The 19,233-nt window shown below is 46.5% G+C and overlaps 1 protein-coding gene across 1 annotated transcript in view; it reads left to right on the top strand.

Moving 5' to 3' along the window:
• The window catches only part of LOC138282894 (ranBP-type and C3HC4-type zinc finger-containing protein 1-like), a 383,289-nt gene that overhangs the window by 106,192 nt on the left and 257,864 nt on the right, over positions 1-19,233 (top strand). The window contains exon 5 of the mRNA XM_069220902.1: positions 3,138-3,228. Coding sequence (XP_069077003.1) covers positions 3,138-3,228 — 91 coding nt within the window. The remainder of the gene's footprint in view (positions 1-3,137; positions 3,229-19,233) is intronic.

Here is a 19,233-nt window from a genome sequence, read left to right as displayed (position 1 = left end):
CAACTCCAGAACATGTAGTGGGTTACTTGCTTCACTTACAAAAATCTAACCTAGCTTTCTCTTCCATTAAGATTCACCTTGCAGCAATATCTGCATACCTGCAGACTACCTATTCAACTTCCCTATATAAAATACCAGTCATTAAAGCATTCATGGAGGGCCTTAGGAGAATTATACCACCAAGAACACCACCCGTTCCTTCATGGAACCTAAATGTTGTCCTAACTAGACTTATGGGTCCACCTTTTGAACCCATGCACTCCTGCGACATACAGTTCCTAACCTGGAAGGTGGCATTTCTCATCGCCATTACTTCCCTGAGAAGAGTAAGCGAGATTCAGGCGTTTACTATACAAGAACCTTTTATACAACTACACAAAAATAAAGTCGTCCTAAGGACCAATCCTAAATTTTTGCCAAAGGTTATTTCACCGTTCCATCTAAATCAAACAGTGGAACTTCCAGTGTTCTTTCCACAGCCAGATACCGTAGCTGAAAGGGCACTACATACATTAGATGTCAAAAGAGCATTAATGTATTACATTGACAGAACAAAAAACATCAGAAAGACTAAACAACTCTTTATTGCATTTCAAAAACCTCACGCAGGAAACCCAATTTCAAAACAAGGTATAGCCAGATGGATAGTTAAATGCATCCAAATCTGCTACCTTAAAGCTAAACGACAGCTGCCCATTACACCAAGGGCACACTCAACCAGAAAGAAAGGTGCTACCATGGCCTTTCTAGGAAACATCCCAATGCAAGAAATATGTAAGGCAGCCACATGGTCTACGCCTCACACATTCACCAAGCACTACTGTGTAGACGTGTTATCCGCACAACAAGCCACAGTAGGTCAAGCCGTATTAAGGACATTATTTCAGACTACTTCCACTCCTACAGGCTGATCCACCGCTTTTGGGGAAATAACTGCTTACTAGTCTATGCAGAACATGCGTATCTACAGCGACAGATGCCATCGAACTGAAAATGTCACTTACCCAGTGTACATCTGTTCGTGGCATCAGTCGCAGTAGATTCGCATGTGCCCACCCGCCTCCCCGGGAGCCTGTAGCAGTTTGGAAGTTACCTTCAATTATTTCTATATGTATCATCTCAACCTTAAATAGGTGCATACTTAGTCACTCCATTGCATGGGCACTATTACTACAATTCAACTCCTACCTCACCCTCTGCGGGGAAAAACAATCGAGGATGGAGTCGACGCCCATGCGCAATGGAGACAAAAGGAGGAGTCACTCGGTCCCGTGACTCGAAAGACTTCTTCGAAGAAAAACAACTTGTAACACTCCGGCCCAACACCAGATGGCGAGCTATTGCAGAACATGCGAATCTACTGCGACTGATGCCACGAACAGATGTACACTGGGTAAGTGACATTTTCATTCTGGTGGATACACTAGCTACCTGTGGATTCCTCACGGTCCCTCCCGCCTCCCCGTTGCCTGCCTGATTTCACGCTCATCTTGCAGTATTTAGAGTAATGTTTCTATATATATTTGTATATACATGTATTTAAGGTAATTATGTAAATATATGGGTTCAATGGACAAGATTTTTGTTTGTTTTTATATATATATATATATATATATATATATATATATATATATATATTTATTTTCATGGTTTTTGATGGGTCGGTTCTCACCTGTTTGCCTCAAAGGCATGAAAAAAATTAGGTGAAACCGACGTCAGTACGCCGACGAGGACCTCTTATTGGCACGTTGACGTCAGACGGAGTCACGTGGAGCCGTGCCATTATGACGTCCTTGTCGACGTGGACAGCTAGGAAGAAGACTTTCCGTCGGATGCTGACGCAAGGACAAATTCATAAGGTGAGGAATCCACAGGTAGCTAGTGTATCCACCAGAAAAAGCGTTACCGAAGGTAAGTAACTTGTTCTTCAGCAGTACGTCTGGCCCTGTACTGTGTGCACCTGGTTAGCATCTAGAAACAAACTGCTGAAGCTGTCTGTAACCAGCCGCTAAAAAGTAACAAAATTAGTACAACCGCATTAACATAGCTTCTTCTTTTTCTGAGACGTGAACTTGTTGGTAGTTACAGAATAAACCTAGCTGAGGAGCCTCGTAGTGCTATGCACCAAAAGAGAAATCATCTTGTATAAGAGAGGTGCACCTAGTTTAAGCCTTTTCTTCATGGACTTTAGGAACATATTTAATGTTCAGCACCTGAAAGCCAGTATGAGAGTTCAGATGCACACAGAAGGAAGAGTGCTGTTAGCTGCCCGTGCCTTGAGCCGATCTCCTGAGGATTCTACCTTGAGTAAAGTACCATTGCTCAAACCTACAGCTCCCTCAACAGTGAAAAAAGACTTGCTGCTTTTGTTTAAGGCTTTTAATTATAGATACAGCTATACATTGATTTCAGATCCAGAAACCTTATATATAAATATGGAAACTTGTTTACTTTTTGATAATAACCTGCCTCGCGGCATCCAGTCTTTTTTGATATGCTTCATTTTTAGGATTTCTTCAGGAGGCAGGAAACTCATTCTGAATCTAATGCAAAAAGTATCAGAGCTATTGAGTTTTCCATTTTTGTTTCCATAGCCTCTTAATCCCATCTTTTTCCATTTCTTAGTAGGAAACCCTATTGTTAATCTCTGGTTAAGTCATTTTACTTCATCTACTTGACAGGCTTACTCCGCATATGCCAGACAGAAGATGGGCAGCATTTAGCTAAAACCTAGTCTCCGTAATGTGGTTCCTCCATTGAACGTGACCTTGTACCATGTGGGTTTGACAAATAAATAAAAGAAAAGATGAACACAAACCACATCCTACAGTTTCAGGTGTTTACTAAAATTGTCTTTGAATCTAAGGCTGCAGTTCCAAGACTTTATTAGGTTGTTAAACAAGAGTTTGGACCTTAGCGATAACATGGAAAAGCTATTAAAACTATATGCATGTTGGAAGGTCTGTAAACCAAACATGCTCTTATGCTGAACTTTGAAAGCTGCATGGCTGAAGGTTATGGTAAATAAGAGTAGTCAGAGTTGGGAATAGTGAGGGATGTAGCTGAATTTCCCTTAACGGTCCCAGTGAAAATTATATTCCTGGTGCATAACAGTGTCCTTTTCTTCTTGTTTTCAGTATGAAGGTTGGTGTTGAAGATGCAACCTCTTCTGTGAATATTACAATCCAGGTCCATGCATACACTACAGTATCAATGTTAAAGCAGCAGGTAAGCATTTGGTATAGTTGTTTTGACTAAATAATCTGCTCACTGTCACAGAGGTGCACAGGGAATAAGTGAAAGGAGAAGTTTAACATCTCATTAGCGGAGAATGTAACTCCATTCCTGTGTTTTAGAAAAGCTCTTGGAGCTGTTCAGCAAGCCTACTTTAAAGGCAAGATTACAGTAGCAGAATAAAATAAATAATAGTTCATCTGCAAAATGGTGTTCCATTAGAAAGGCCCAACCTGAGGTTCTTATAAATACTCTGTCAAACAATTTTTTTTTTACAGCCTAAGCTGACACATTGAACCTTGTCCACCTTAGAAAAACACAATTTTGGGATTGTTATCAACATAACTAACTACAAGAAAAGGTCCAGATTTCACAGTAAAATCCAAAAATGATCATGCGAGGAGTCCAGTGATAATGCAAACTAGAGCAGCAGTAGACTGTGCAAAGCAGACTTGGATGAACAGGCTAGCCAAAACCTTGGCTAAACTTTGTCATAACTGGTTTCAATTAGTCTTAACGAGAACAGAAATGACAAAACTAACAATGCCTACACACTCTTCCTTTTTGCGAAAACTTGGAGGATAAATGAGGGACTGTAGGTTGAAGGGTGTAGAGAAGTGGAGCCAGAAGATTCTGCAGCAGGTGCAAGCAATGCTGTGGAGCTCTAGGATTATACAGCAAGAAGGCTGAATTATGCCGTAAACAATGTATTAAGAGTGTGAGTATAGTCCTCATATTCCTTCCCTAACAGCATTTTATTGCATGTTGCTTACTGGCACAAGATGTTGGAGAAACCCCTCAGTGTTGCCATAGAAATGATATGGTACAGAGTGTGTTTACAGGTACATGCAAACAAAATATGAACAGTACAGTCTCTTCACCAGGAAAGAGCAGCATAAAGTTACATTGGTGGGATGGTACTAACTATTGCAATACGAAGAAACGCAAGAAAACACCAAATAATAAAACGGCTGTGCTATAGGTATGAATATCCTGGACAGTGTAGTTGAAGCCAATTCAGTTGACATTCTAAAACACCAAGCTGAAATGGAACAAACAAAAAAATCAGGAAAACCAGAAATCCAGTTAATGTCGGCTAGTTAGGTACACAGGTAGTTAAGGGTTGTGCAGGACAGGAAAGCTGGCTTTAAAAAAAAAAAAAAAAACAGTTGAGGAGCACTGTCCCTTATTTATCTTGAGGACATCCAGGATAGTCATCATGCATGCAATACTGCAATGTCCTCCCTGTCCGAATATGGCTCTCCCATAGTGCCCTATATTGATACTATAAAAGTCAGTTTCATATGATTGCAACCTTCATGTGTGATCCTCCAGGGAAGCGTGGGTTCCACCTGAGTCTCCAACACAAATTCCAACAGGTGATAAACCAGAACGCAAACAAAGCTACTGATAGGGTGCATCGTGTAGGGTACCCCTCTTGTGGCAAGACTGTGGCAAGACTGAACATGCAGCAGTTAATGATCTTGCTGTCCCACCAATAGTACAATCCAAAGCACTATTGTCACTAAACTGTAAGACTGGACAAGTTACAGCATGTGCCACCTTTCCACAAATCTTCAAACTGACTTAAAAGTAGCATGGAAATTAGCAGGGAGACAACAGTAGTTGGCAGAGCAAAGCATGATCCAAGATAAAAGCAAGAATTTTATCATCACAAAGGCGGTTAGTGGCTTACCCACTAGTACACTTAGATCACCCCTTTATAACAGTCATTGTCCTCCCTTTCGGCAACTGACTAGCCCAGCTCCCTTCCAGCATCTTTTTAAATCTTATTCCAACATCTGTTCTCACCCGTCTTCAACTAGCTAACTTCATCTACATCAACATATTCAGAATCACACTATCCATAATCCCACCCATCTACTTGATTTAAATATTGATAATGGATTAAAGTGAAAGCACATGTACCTTTGAACTGAGGAGAAAAAGGCACCATTGTCAATGAGTGAGCTGAGCTGCATTTAATCAGCTTTACTACATTATGAAAAATAAGGGGGATACAAAGTATGGTTGAAGGAATGCATTCTAAATTCAGATATCAGGCATAATGCTGTATCCATTTGTTGGTCTTGTTTGAAAAAATGATGTGAACTTTGAAACAAAACATCTTGTCTATGGCATGTGTAGCTGTATATACTGTGCTGTGCATACTTTTGTCATCTACTGTTGGGTGTGCAAGTTGATTTTCTTCTAAAAAGTCCTTCTAGTCAGGAGGTATAGTGACTCTAACCTTTGCTGGTAATATGCATAAGCATCCGCTCCATTGTTATATTACTTTTTCTCTGCCATCAAGTTCAAACATGTCCTGTCGAGCTCCAGTTCGACGCCGCTTGGTGTTCTTCCCTGTCCCGCTCCCATCCTTCTTACTTGATGGACGAATTAACAATGTCTCTCAGCATCTGTTCGAAGCATTGCATTGCCTTTGCTTTGGTTCCACATTGGAACAGCTTTAACGCCCTGTACAGGGCCTGGCCCCATAGGGGTTCCATTCATTTTTCGGCACAGAATAATATAACTGTAATGGAAAGGACACCATTCTGCTACTTCCTGAACTGTTAGGCGAAGTGCCTGAGGACAGACTTCCATCAGGTGTATATCTCAGTCTTTCTCTGGACCATCAGGAGACCTCCTAGTCGGCGAGCCTTGCCTTCCGTAACAAGAAAACACTCTGGCGCCATTAGGGTCATTGCATCATTTCAGCTTTGTTGGCTCACCACTGAACGGAGGATACTGTGAACCTGTCTGGAGAACAGGAGATCGAGGGTTAATATCAGACATAGGCTTCCTGTGCAGATCCTCAGGTGTTTGAGATAGATGACGACTCTGGCTCTGACATAGAGGCAGATGACCCTCCAGCCGCACAGCGTTCACTTCCAAAAAGATGATTACTGACATCCTGCTTCCCTCCCTTTCACACCAGTCGGAAGCTAAGTGTCGAGCTCACAGGTTAGTCATTAGGCCTCCGGTGCTTCACTGCCGCAAAGCTATATTCAGCATCAAACTTCAGAGTCTGAGCCGACACAAACATAGCTCTCGGCATCGAAGCCTAGCTCTTCGGCTTCTGCCTCAAGGACACCTGTGAAGCTGTCCTAAAATCCAAGCCTTTGTAGCTGAAATCTGGTTCGGTGCCAGCAGGCCAGAGAACATCCTTGGCTCCCAGAAAACTGGTGTACAGTGCAGCATCCTCTTTTGGTTCCAAGGATCAAAATCAACCAATCTTACAGCACCTTCAAGAGGAGCTGTATGCTAGACAGCAGGTCATACGCATTCATCCCGAGATTGGACGAATTAAATCTAGGCCTGCTCTTCAGACAAAGGACCCTATTCCTTGAAAAGGAAACAGACTTTTGAGGAGGCCCTGAATCCACCTTTGCAGTCTGTGCCCAAGAAACCTAGGCGCCATAGCAAGGGCATCCCTCTACCCTCTCCTTTACCATGCTTACCTCTGTTTTGACCTTACTCCCTCTTTTGCATTCTCCAAAACCCCCACGTCCACCTTCAAACCCATTACTGGAAATATGCTCCCCACTACTACCAGTACACCTTTCTCCAGAGTCACCTCCGGATTCCCCTCCGTCAGGGTTTGGCAGTGATAGTCCAAGGTCTACCTATGACCCATACGATTCACCTTGTGACCCAAAATCTCATGATAATCTTTGGGATGATTGGCTTTGGAGCCTCCGGGTAACACGGACCCGAACCTCTATCAGCTTAAGCCTTCCCCCTGGATGACAGTACTGCAAAGGGCAACTGCTTTCCACAAGGTGGAAATGCATAAACAACCTAAGGAGGCTGGCTTCCTCATGGTAACACCATCCACCACACAGAGGTCCATTCCGTACTTGCCAGTGCTTAGGGGGATGCTCAAAACACCCTCTTTATGGACCCTGTCAAGGCACGAGTCATCACGCCTAGGGTCGACAAGAACTATAAACCTTCTACTACCGACCCTCTCTCCATCAGGAGCCACCTACAACTTGACTCCCTGGTTGTACACATGGCCTTAAAGGTGCAAATTCCCAGGGATAGGGGATTTCCCCTCTCGACCGGGAGAGTAAGAAAATAGACATGACAGGGAAACGCATAGCAGCCCAGTCTGGGCTTACATTCCTGGTACGGTCGCTCCCACTGGGACGAGATCAAGGAGTTACTGCAACACCTTCCGGGCCAATACAAGAAAAGGGGACAGAATTTAGTAGCTGTGGGGGAAGGTTATATCCACCACAAACATATGATGTGCCCTAGATGGAGCAGATACTGCTTTTCATGGGGTAAATACCAGTATCCTTCTCTGCAGACATGCCAGGCTGCATGTTTCTGGTTTTAAACTGAAGGTATAGCAGCATCTGGTCTATTTGCCTTTTGATGGTGAGCAACTATTCAGCCCACAGGTTGACCAGATGTTGGAAAAATGATAAAGGGTACTGAAATGGCTAAAGCCATGTATGGCTTATGTAAGGAAATGCCTCCTTGGCATGAGACCTCTCACTCAGCACAGACACACTGCTTGCCAGCTTGTGTGTGCTAGTGAGGACAAAACGAGTAAGTCGACATGGCACTCCCCTCAGGGTGCCATGCCAGCCTCTCACTGCCTATGCAGTATAGGTAAGCCACCCCTCTAGCAGGCCTTACAGCCCTAAGGCAGGGTGCACTATACCATAGGTGAGGGTACCAGTGCATGAGCATGGTACCCCTACTTGACTCCCTGGTTGTACACATGGCCTTAAAGGTGCAAATTCCCAGGGATAGGGGATTTCCCCTCTCGACCGGGAGAGTAAGAAAATAGACATGACAGGGAAACGCATAGCAGCCCAGTCTGGGCTTACATTCCTGGTACGGTCGCTCCCACTGGGACGAGATCAAGGAGTTACTGCAACACCTTCCGGGCCAATACAAGAAAAGGGGACAGAATTTAGTAGCTGTGGGGGAAGGTTATATCCACCACAAACATATGATGTGCCCTAGATGGAGCAGATACTGCTTTTCATGGGGTAAATACCAGTATCCTTCTCTGCAGACATGCCAGGCTGCATGTTTCTGGTTTTAAACTGAAGGTATAGCAGCATCTGGTCTATTTGCCTTTTGATGGTGAGCAACTATTCAGCCCACAGGTTGACCAGATGTTGGAAAAATGATAAAGGGTACTGAAATGGCTAAAGCCATGTATGGCTTATGTAAGGAAATGCCTCCTTGGCATGAGACCTCTCACTCAGCACAGACACACTGCTTGCCAGCTTGTGTGTGCTAGTGAGGACAAAACGAGTAAGTCGACATGGCACTCCCCTCAGGGTGCCATGCCAGCCTCTCACTGCCTATGCAGTATAGGTAAGCCACCCCTCTAGCAGGCCTTACAGCCCTAAGGCAGGGTGCACTATACCATAGGTGAGGGTACCAGTGCATGAGCATGGTACCCCTACAGTGTCTAAACAAAACCTTAGACATTGTAAGTGCAGGGTAGCCATAAGAGTATATGGTCTGGGAGTCTGTCAAACACGAACTCCACAGCACCATAATGGCTACACTGAAAACTGGGAAGTTTGGTATCAAACTTCTCAGCACAATAAATGCACACTGATGCCAGTGTACATTTTATTGTAAAATACACCACAGAGGGCACCTTAGAGGTGCCCCCTGAAACTTAACCGACTGTCTGTGTAGGCTGACTAGTTCCAGCAGCCTGCCACACCAGAGACATGTTGCTGGCCCCATGGGGAGAGTGCCTTTGTCACTCTGAGGCCAGTAACAAAGCCTGCACTGGGTGGAGATGCTAACACCTCCCCCAGGCAGGAGCTGTAACACCTGGCGGTGAGCCTCAAAGGCTCACCCCTTTGTCACAGCCCAGCAGGGCACTCCAGCTTAGTGGAGTTGCCCGCCCCCTCCGGCCACGGCCCCCACTTTTGGCGGCAAGGCTGGAGGGAACAAAGAAAGCAACAAGGAGGAGTCACTGACCAGTCAGGACAGCCCCTAAGGTGTCCTGAGCTGAAGTGACTCTAACTTTTAGAAATCCTCCATCTTGCAGATGGAGGATTCCCCCAATAGGGTTAGGATTGTGACCCCCTCCCCTTGGGAGGAGGGACAAAAAGGGTGTACCCACCCTCAGGGCTAGTAGCCATTGGCTACTAACCCCCCAGACCTAAACACGCCCTTAAATTTAGTATTTAAGGGCTACCCTGAACCCTAGAAAATTAGATTCCTGCAACTACAAGAAGAAGGACTGCCTAGCTGAAAACCCCTGCAGAGGAAGACCATACCTCTTTGGGACTCACTTCCTAGTTCAAACTGACCACAGACCTCTCAAATGGCCTCCCCTAGGAACTGTGAAAATTGCACTAAGTGTCCACTTTTAAAACAGCTATTTGTGAATAACTTGAAAAGTATACATGCAATTTTGATGATTTGAAGTTCCTAAAGTACTTACCTGCAATACCTTTCGAATGAGATATTACATGTAGAATTTGAACCTGTGGTTCTTAAAATAAACTAAGAAAAGATATTTTTCTATATAAAAACCTATTGGCTGGATTTGTCTCTGAGTGTGTGTACCTCATTTATTGTCTATGGGTATGTACAACAAATGCTTAACACTACTCCTTGGATAAGCCTACTGCTCGACCACACTACCACAAAATAGAGCATTAGTATTATCTCTTTTTACCACTATTTTACCTCTAAGGGGAACCCTTGGACTCTGTGCATGCTATTCCTTACTTTGAAATAGCACATACAGAGCCAACTTCCTACATTGGTGGATCAGCGGTGGGGTACAAGACTTTGCATTTGCTGGACTACTCAGCCAATACCTGATCACACGACAAATTCCAAAATTGTCATTAGAAATTCATTTTTGCAATTTGAAATTTTTCTAAATTCTTAAAAGTCCTGCTAGGGCCTTGTGTGTTAAGTCCCTGTTTAGCATTGTCTTTTTAGAGTTTAAAAGTTTGTTAAAAGTTTGAATTAGATTCTAGAAACAGTTTTAGATTCTTAAAAAAGTATTCCAACTCTTAGCAGAATAATGTCTGATACAGAGATGCAGGTGGTGGAACTCGACACCACACCTTACCTCCATCTTAAGATGAGGGAGCTAAGGTCTCTCTGTAATATCAAAAAAATAACCATTGGCTCCAGACCTACCAAAATTCAGCTCCAGGAGCTGTTGGCAGAGTTTGAAAAAGCCAACCCCTCTGATGATGACCTCACAGAGGAAGAAATTAGTGACTTGGAGGCCAATGTCCCTCCTCCAGTCCTAAATAGGGAGAACAGGACCCCTCAAGTCCTGTCTCCAACTGTGTTAGTCAGAAATAGTGAGTCCCTCACAGGAGGGTCCCACATTTCTGAAATCACTGAGGATGCTCTCAGTGAAGATGACCTCCTGTTAGCCAGGATGGCCAAAAGATTGGCTTTAGAGAGACAGCTCCTAGCCATAGAAAGGGAAAGACAAGAGATGGGCCTAGGACCCATCAATGGTGGCAGCAATATAAATAGGGTCAGAGATTCTCCTGACATGTTAAAAATCCCCAAAGGGATTGTGACAAAATATGAAGATGGTGATGACATCACCAAATGGTTCACAGCTTTTGAGAGGGCTTGTGTAACCAGAAAAGTGAACAGATCTCACTGGGGTGCTCTCCTTTGGGAAATGTTCACTGGAAAGTGTAGGGATAGACTCCTCACACTCTCTGGAAAAGATGCAGAATCTTATGACCTCATGAAGGGTACCCTGATTGAGGGCTTTGGATTCTCCACTGAGGAGTACAGGATTAGGTTCAGAGGGGCTCAAAAATCCTCGAGCCAGACCTGGGTTGACTTTGTTGACTACTCAGTGAAAACACTAGATGGTTGGATTCAAGGCAGTGGTGTAAGTAATTATGATGGGCTGTACAATTTATTTGTGAAAGAACACCTATTGAGTAATTGTTTCAATGATAAACTGCATCAGCATCTGGTAGACCTAGGACCAATTTCTCCCCAAGAATTGGGAAAGAAGGCGGACCATTGGGTCAAGACAAGGGTGTCCAAGACTTCAACAGGGGGTGACCAAAAGAAAGGGGTCACAAAGACTCCCCAGGGGAAGGGTGATGAGACAACCAAAACTGAAAATAGTAAAGAGTCTTCTACAGGTCCCCAAAAACCTGCACAGGAGGGTGGGCCCAGAGCCTCTTCACAAAACAATGGGTACAAGGGTAAAAACTTTGATCCCAAAAAGGCCTGGTGTCATAGCTGTAAACAGCATGGACACCAAACTGGAGACAAGGCCTGTCCCAAGAAAGGTTCCACTCCAAACTCCCATCCAGGTAACACTGGTATGGCTAGTCTCATAGTGGGATCAACAGTGTGCCCAGAGCAAATCAGGGTCCACACTGAAGCTACTCTAGTTTCTGAGGGTGGGGTGGATTTAGCCACACTAGCTGTCTGGCCGCCTAACATGCAAAAATACAGACAGCAACTCTTAATTAATGGGACTAGAATAGAGGGCCTGAGGGATACAGGTGCCAGTGTCACCATGGTGACAGAGAAACTGGTTTCCCCTGGCCAATACCTGACTGGAAAAACTTACACAGTCACCAACGCTGACAATCAGAGAAAAGTACATCCCATGGCAATGGTTACTTTAGAATGGGGAGGGGTCAATGGCCTGAAACAGGTGGTGGTCTCCTCAAATATCCCAGTGGACTGTCTGCTTGGAAATGACCTGGAGTCCTCAGCATGGGCTGAGGTAGAACTAAAAACCCATGCAGCAATGCTGGGTATCCCTGAACTGGTTTGTGTGAAAACAAGAGCACAATGCAAGGCACAGGGTGAAAAAGTAGAGCTGGAGTCTGGAAAAATGGCCCAGCCTACCAAGAGAACAGGAAAGTCAGTTGGGAAACCAACTGCAACACAGCAAAAGAAAGGGAACCTCTCTTCTCAGGAAGAAGTTCTGCCCTCTGAGGGAACTGAGCCTTTGGAGCTTGAACCTTATCAGGTTGAGCTCTTAGGCCCAGGGGAGGAGCTGTGTAAGGGGCAAGAAACCTGTCCCTCTCTTGAAGGCCTTAGGCAGCAAGCTGCTGAAGAGTCCAAAGGCAAGAAAAATGGAACACATAGGGTCTATTGGGAAGATGGACTCCTGTACACTGAGGCCAGAGACCCCAAACCTGGTGCCACTAGGAGAGTGGTAGTGCCTCAGCTGTTCAGAGAGTTCATCCTAACATTGGCCCATGACATTCCCCTTGCTGGACATTTGGGACAAACCAAGACGTGGGAGAGGTTAGTCAACCACTTCTACTGGCCCAATATGTCCAACATGGTTAAGGAGTTTTGCCTCTCCTGCCCCACCTGTCAAGCCAGTGGTAAGACAGGTGGGCATCCAAAGGCCCCCTCATTCCACTTCCAGTGGTGGGTGTTCCCTTTGAAAGAGTGGGTGTGGACATAGTTGGTCCACTAGAACCTCCCACAGCCTCAGGAAATATGTACATCCTGGTAGTAGTGGATCATGCTACCAGGTATCCTGAAGCTATTCCCCTTAGGTCGACTACTGCCCCTGCAGTAGCCAAGGCCCTCATTGGTATCTTTACCAGAGTGGGTTTCCCTAAGGAGGTGGTGTCTGACAGAGGTACCAACTTCATGTCAGCATACCTAAAGCACATGTGGAATGAGTGTGGAGTGACTTATAAATTCACTACACCATACCATCCACAAACTAATGGCTTGGTTGAGAGATTCAACAAGACATTAAAAGGCATGATCATGGGGCTCCCAGAAAAACTCAAAAGGAGATGGGATGTCCTCTTGCCATGTCTGCTTTTCGCTTACAGAGAGGTGCCACAGAAGGGAGTAGGATTCTCACCCTTTGAACTTCTGTTTGGTCATCCTGTAAGGGGACCACTTGCCCTTGTTAAAGAAGGCTGGGAGAGACCTCTCCATGAGCCTAAACAGGACATAGTGGACTATGTACTTGGCCTTCGCTCTAGAATGGCAGAGTACATGGAAAAGGCAACCAAAAACCTTGAGGCCAGCCAACAGCTCCAGAAGTTTTGGTATGACCAAAAGGCTGCACTGGTTGAGTTCCAACCAGGGCAGAAAGTCTGGGTTCTGGAGCCTGTGGCTCCCAGGGCACTCCAGGACAAATGGAGTGGCCCTTACCCAGTGCTAGAAAGGAAGAGTCAGGTCACCTACCTGGTGGACCTGGGCACAAGCAGGAGCCCCAAGAGGGTGATCCATGTGAACCGCCTTAAGCTCTTCCATGACAGGGCTGATGTGAATCTGTTGATGGTAACAGATGAGGATCAGGAGGCAGAGAGTGAACCTCTCCCTGATCTTCTGTCATCAGACCCAAAAGATGGCACAGTAGATGGAGTGATCTACTCAGACACCCTCTCTGGCCAACAGCAAGCTGATTGTAGGAGAGTCCTACAACAGTTTCCTGAACTCTTCTCCTTAACCCCTGGTCAGACACACCTGTGTACCCATGATGTGGACACAGGAGACAGCATGCCTGTCAAAAACAAAATCTTTAGACAGTCTGACCATGTTAAGGAAAGCATCAAGGTGGAAGTCCACAAGATGCTGGAATTGGGAGTAATTGAGCGCTCTGACAGCCCCTGGGCTAGCCCAGTGGTCTTAGTCCCCAAACCTCACACCAAAGATGGAAAGAAAGAGATGAGGTTTTGTGTGGACTACAGAGGGCTCAATTCTGTCACCAAGACAGATGCTCATCCAATTCCAAGAGCTGATGAGCTCATAGATAAATTAGGTGCTGCCAAATTCTTAAGTACCTTTGACTTGACAGCAGGGTACTGGCAAATAAAAATGGCACCTGGAGCAAAAGAGAAAACAGCATTCTCCACACCTGATGGGCATTATCAGTTTACTGTTATGCCCTTTGGTTTAAAGAATGCCCCTGCCACCTTCCAAAGGTTGGTGAATCAAGTCCTTGCTGGCTTGGAGTCCTTTAGCACAGCTTATCTTGATGATATTGCTGTCTTTAGCTCCACCTGGCAGGATCACCTGGTCCACCTGAAGAAGGTTTTGAAGGCTCTGCAATCTGCAGGCCTCTCTATCAAGGCATCCAAATGCCAGATAGGGCAGGGAACTGTGGTTTACTTGGGACACCTTGTAGGTGGAGGCCAAGTTCAGCCACTCCAACCCAAGATCCAGACTATTCTGGACTGGGTAGCTCCAAAAACCCAGACTCAAGTCAGGGCATTCCTTGGCTTGACTGGGTATTACAGGAGGTTTGTGAAGGGATATGGATCCATTGTGACAGCCCTCACTGAACTCACCTCCAAGAAAATGCCCAAGAAAGTGAACTGGACTGTGGAATGCCAACAGGCCTTTGACACCCTGAAACAAGCAATGTGCTCAGCACCAGTTCTAAAAGCTCCAGATTATTCTAAGCAGTTCATTGTGCAGACTGATGCCTCTGAACATGGGATAGGGGCAGTTTTGTCCCAAACAAATGATGATGGCCTTGACCAGCCTGTTGCTTTCATTAGCAGGAGGTTACTCCCCAGGGAGCAGCGTTGGAGTGCCATTGAGAGGGAGGCCTTTGCTGTGGTTTGGTCCCTGAAGAAGCTGAGACCATACCTCTTTGGGACTCACTTCCTAGTTCAAACTGACCACAGACCTCTCAAATGGCTGATGCAAATGAAAGGTGAAAATCCTAAACTGTTGAGGTGGTCCATCTCCCTACAGGGAATGGACTTTATAGTGGAACACAGACCTGGGACTGCCCATGCCAATGCAGATGGCCTTTCCAGGTTCTTCCACTTAGAAAATGAAGACTCTCTTGGGAAAGGTTAGTCTCATCCTCTTTCGTTTGGGGGGGGGGGTTGTGTAAGGAAATGCCTCCTTGGCATGGTTGCCCCCTGACTTTTTGCCTTTGCTGATGCTATGTTTACAATTGAAAGTGTGCTGAGGCCTGCTAACCAGGCCCCAGCACCAGTGTTCTTTCCCTAACCTGTACTTTTGTATCCACAATTGGCAGACCCTGGCATCCAGATAAGTCCCTTGTAACTGGTACTTCTAGTACCAAGGGCCCTGATGCCAAGGAAGGTCTCTAAGGGCTGCAGCATGTCTTATGCCACCCTGGAGACCTCTCACTCAGCACAGACACACTGCTTGCCAGCTTGTGTGTGCTAGTGAGGACAAAACGAGTAAGTCGACATGGCACTCCCCTCAGGGTGCCATGCCAGCCTCTCACTGCCTATGCAGTATAGGTAAGCCACCCCTCTAGCAGGCCTTACAGCCCTAAGGCAGGGTGCACTATACCATAGGTGAGGGTACCAGTGCATGAGCATGGTACCCCTACAGTGTCTAAACAAAACCTTAGACATTGTAAGTGCAGGGTAGCCATAAGAGTATATGGTCTGGGAGTCTGTCAAACACGAACTCCACAGCACCATAATGGCTACACTGAAAACTGGGAAGTTTGGTATCAAACTTCTCAGCACAATAAATGCACACTGATGCCAGTGTACATTTTATTGTAAAATACACCACAGAGGGCACCTTAGAGGTGCCCCCTGAAACTTAACCGACTGTCTGTGTAGGCTGACTAGTTCCAGCAGCCTGCCACACCAGAGACATGTTGCTGGCCCCATGGGGAGAGTGCCTTTGTCACTCTGAGGCCAGTAACAAAGCCTGCACTGGGTGGAGATGCTAACACCTCCCCCAGGCAGGAGCTGTAACACCTGGCGGTGAGCCTCAAAGGCTCACCCCTTTGTCACAGCCCAGCAGGGCACTCCAGCTTAGTGGAGTTGCCCGCCCCCTCCGGCCACGGCCCCCACTTTTGGCGGCAAGGCTGGAGGGAACAAAGAAAGCAACAAGGAGGAGTCACTGACCAGTCAGGACAGCCCCTAAGGTGTCCTGAGCTGAAGTGACTCTAACTTTTAGAAATCCTCCATCTTGCAGATGGAGGATTCCCCCAATAGGGTTAGGATTGTGACCCCCTCCCCTTGGGAGGAGGGACAAAAAGGGTGTACCCACCCTCAGGGCTAGTAGCCATTGGCTACTAACCCCCCAGACCTAAACACGCCCTTAAATTTAGTATTTAAGGGCTACCCTGAACCCTAGAAAATTAGATTCCTGCAACTACAAGAAGAAGGACTGCCTAGCTGAAAACCCCTGCAGAGGAAGACCAGAAGACGACAACTGCCTTGGCTCCAGAAACTCACCGGCCTGTCTCCTGCCTTCCAAAGATCCTGCTCCAGCGACGCCTTCCAAAGGGACCAGCGACCTCGACATCCTCTGAGGACTGCCCCTGCTTCGAAAAGACAAGAAACTCCCGAGGACAGCGGACCTGCTCCAAGAAAAGCTGCAACTTTGTTTCCAGCAGCTTTAAAGAACCCTGCAAGCTCCCCGCAAGAAGCGTGAGACTTGCAACACTGCACCCGGCGACCCCGACTCGGCTGGTGACGATCCAACACCTCAGGAGGGACCCCAGGACTACTCTAAGACTGGGAGTACAAAAACCTGTCCCCCCTGAGCCCCCACAGCGCCGCCTGCAGAGGGAATCCCGAGGCTTCCCCTGACCGCGACTCTTTGAATCCTAAGTCCCGACACCTGGGAGAGACCCTGCACCCGCAGCCCCCAGGACCTGAAGGACCGGACTTTCACTGGAGGAGTGACCCCCAGGAGTCCCTCTCCCTTGACCAAGTGGAGGTTTCCCCGAGGAACCCCCCCCCTTGCCTGCCTGCAGCGCTGAAGAGATCCCTAGATCTCCCATTGACTTCCATTACAAACCCGACGCTTGTTTCTACACTGCACCCGGCCGCCCCCGCGCTGCTGAGGGTGAAATTTCTGTGTGGGCTTGTGTCCCCCCCGGTGCCCTACAAAACCCCCCTGGTCTGCCCTCCGAAGACGCGGGTACTTACCTGCAAGCAGACCGGAACCGGGGCACCCCCTTCTCTCCATTCTAGCCTATGTGTTTTGGGCACCACTTTGAACTCTGCACCTGACCGGCCCTGAGCTGCTGGTGTGGTGACTTTGGGGTTGCTCTGAACCCCCAACGGTGGGCTACCTTGGACCAAGAACTAAGCCCTGTAAGTGTCTTACTTACCTGGTTAACCTAACAAATACTTACCTCCCCTAGGAACTGTGAAAATTGCACTAAATGTCCACTTTTAAAACAGCTATTTGTGAATAACTTGAAAAGTATACATGCAATTTTGATGATTTGAAGTTCCTAAAGTACTTACCTGCAATACCTTTCGAATGAGATATTACATGTAGAATTTGAACCTGTGGTTCTTAAAATAAACTAAGAAAATATATTTTTCTATATAAAAACCTATTGGCTGGATTTGTCTCTGAGTGTGTGTACCTCATTTATTGTCTATGGGTATGTACAACAAATGCTTAACACTACTCCTTGGATAAGCCTACTGCTCGACCACACTACCACAAAATAGAGCATTAGTATTATCTCTTTTTACCACTATTTTACCTCTAAGGGGAACCCTTGGACTCTGTGCATGCTATTCCTTACTTTGAAATAGCACATACAGAGCCAACTTCCTACAGCTTACATACTTAATCTGCCCATAGCTCCTTTTGACGTACACAATATTGTGGATGCACCAAAACCACCATCCCTGAGGTGTCCCGTCCTTTCCCAGACAACAACAGCAGCAAACAATCTCCCGGGGTTACCACGGGGAAGGCTATAAAAACAACAATGGCAGAGGCTCCCTTACCCCCTGACCAAATAACACCTGTCGAGGAAAGATTGCAAGAGTTTCAGATCACCTGACAGAGATCACCTGGGACTAGTGGTTTTTAGATCTAGCAGAGGGGTCCTGCCTAGAACTCACCCAAGCAGCACCAAACATCCACCCATGCAGATGCTAACTTACCTTGGAACATAAGCGTCTTCTCCAAGAGGAGATGCCTGCACTACTCAGCAATGGGGCCATAGAACCCGTGCTGCCACAACACTGTGACAAAGCGGTATATTCCCAGTACTTCCTCATTCTAAGGACAGATTACTACAGCCCATCCTCGATCTCAGGCCCCTCAGCAAGTACATCATGTGAGAGCACTTTCACATGGTGACACTCCAGGATGTTATTCCTCTACTACAGCAAGGCAGCAGGACAACCCTTGACCAGAAGATGCCCGTTCCTCTGGTTTGTGGTACGGGGTCAGTATTATCAGTCCAAAGTGCTGCCTTTCGGAGTGATTATAGCTCCCAGTGTGTTTACTAAGTGTCTTGCAGTGGCAGCCGCTGATCTCAGAAGGAGTGATGTCCATATATTCCCTTACCTGTGCGACTGACTGATCAAGAGTACAACGGGACAGCAGTGCCAAGCGCCCACCCAAGTCACTATACAGCTGTTGCACAGCCTTGGCTTTACCAACAATGCCACCAGGTCCCATCTGCAAGTGCAACCCTTCCTCAGGCCATACTCATCCCTCGCGCCATACTCATCCCTCACACAGGGAAAGCATGACCCAGCCCTGCAAGGGTACTAGCACTCCAAGTGCTGCTTCTTCTTTTTCTGCCAGATTATCAGATAACGGTCAGAAAGGTCATGTGCCTCCTAGGCATGGTGACTTCTTGTATTGCTATTGTCCCAAATGCCAGATTACACATGCATCCCGTTGCAGTAGTGCCTAGCAGCACAATGGCCATGAGCAGAGGGTAAATGTGAGGATCTAGTGTTGATCTGGGGCCATACTTCTCGACTCCTCGCTCTCTGCAGTGATGGAATGCCAGCAACCTGTTACAAGGATGGCCCTTATTCGACCCAGTGCTTCAGATGACCATCACACTCACACCCGTCGCACTCTGGTTGGGGAGCGCTTCTTCAGGAGCTGATTTGCAAGGTGTGTGGACACCCGATCAATGGGATCTCCACATCAATGACCTGGAGTAATTAGCCATCCTGCTAACCCTCCATGCGCTCCCCCACCCCCCTTTACCTTAAACAAAAAGTGATTCTAGTCCAGACAGACAACACAGCTGCCATGTTTTACCTACAGAAACAGGACAGCATGCAC

This window comes from Pleurodeles waltl, chromosome 2_2 (genome assembly GCF_031143425.1).
Source record: "Pleurodeles waltl isolate 20211129_DDA chromosome 2_2, aPleWal1.hap1.20221129, whole genome shotgun sequence".
In the NCBI taxonomy this organism is placed as follows: domain Eukaryota; kingdom Metazoa; phylum Chordata; class Amphibia; order Caudata; family Salamandridae; genus Pleurodeles; species Pleurodeles waltl.
Note: the sequence above shows the minus strand (reverse complement) of the source record. Positions and strands in the feature narration are given on the sequence as shown.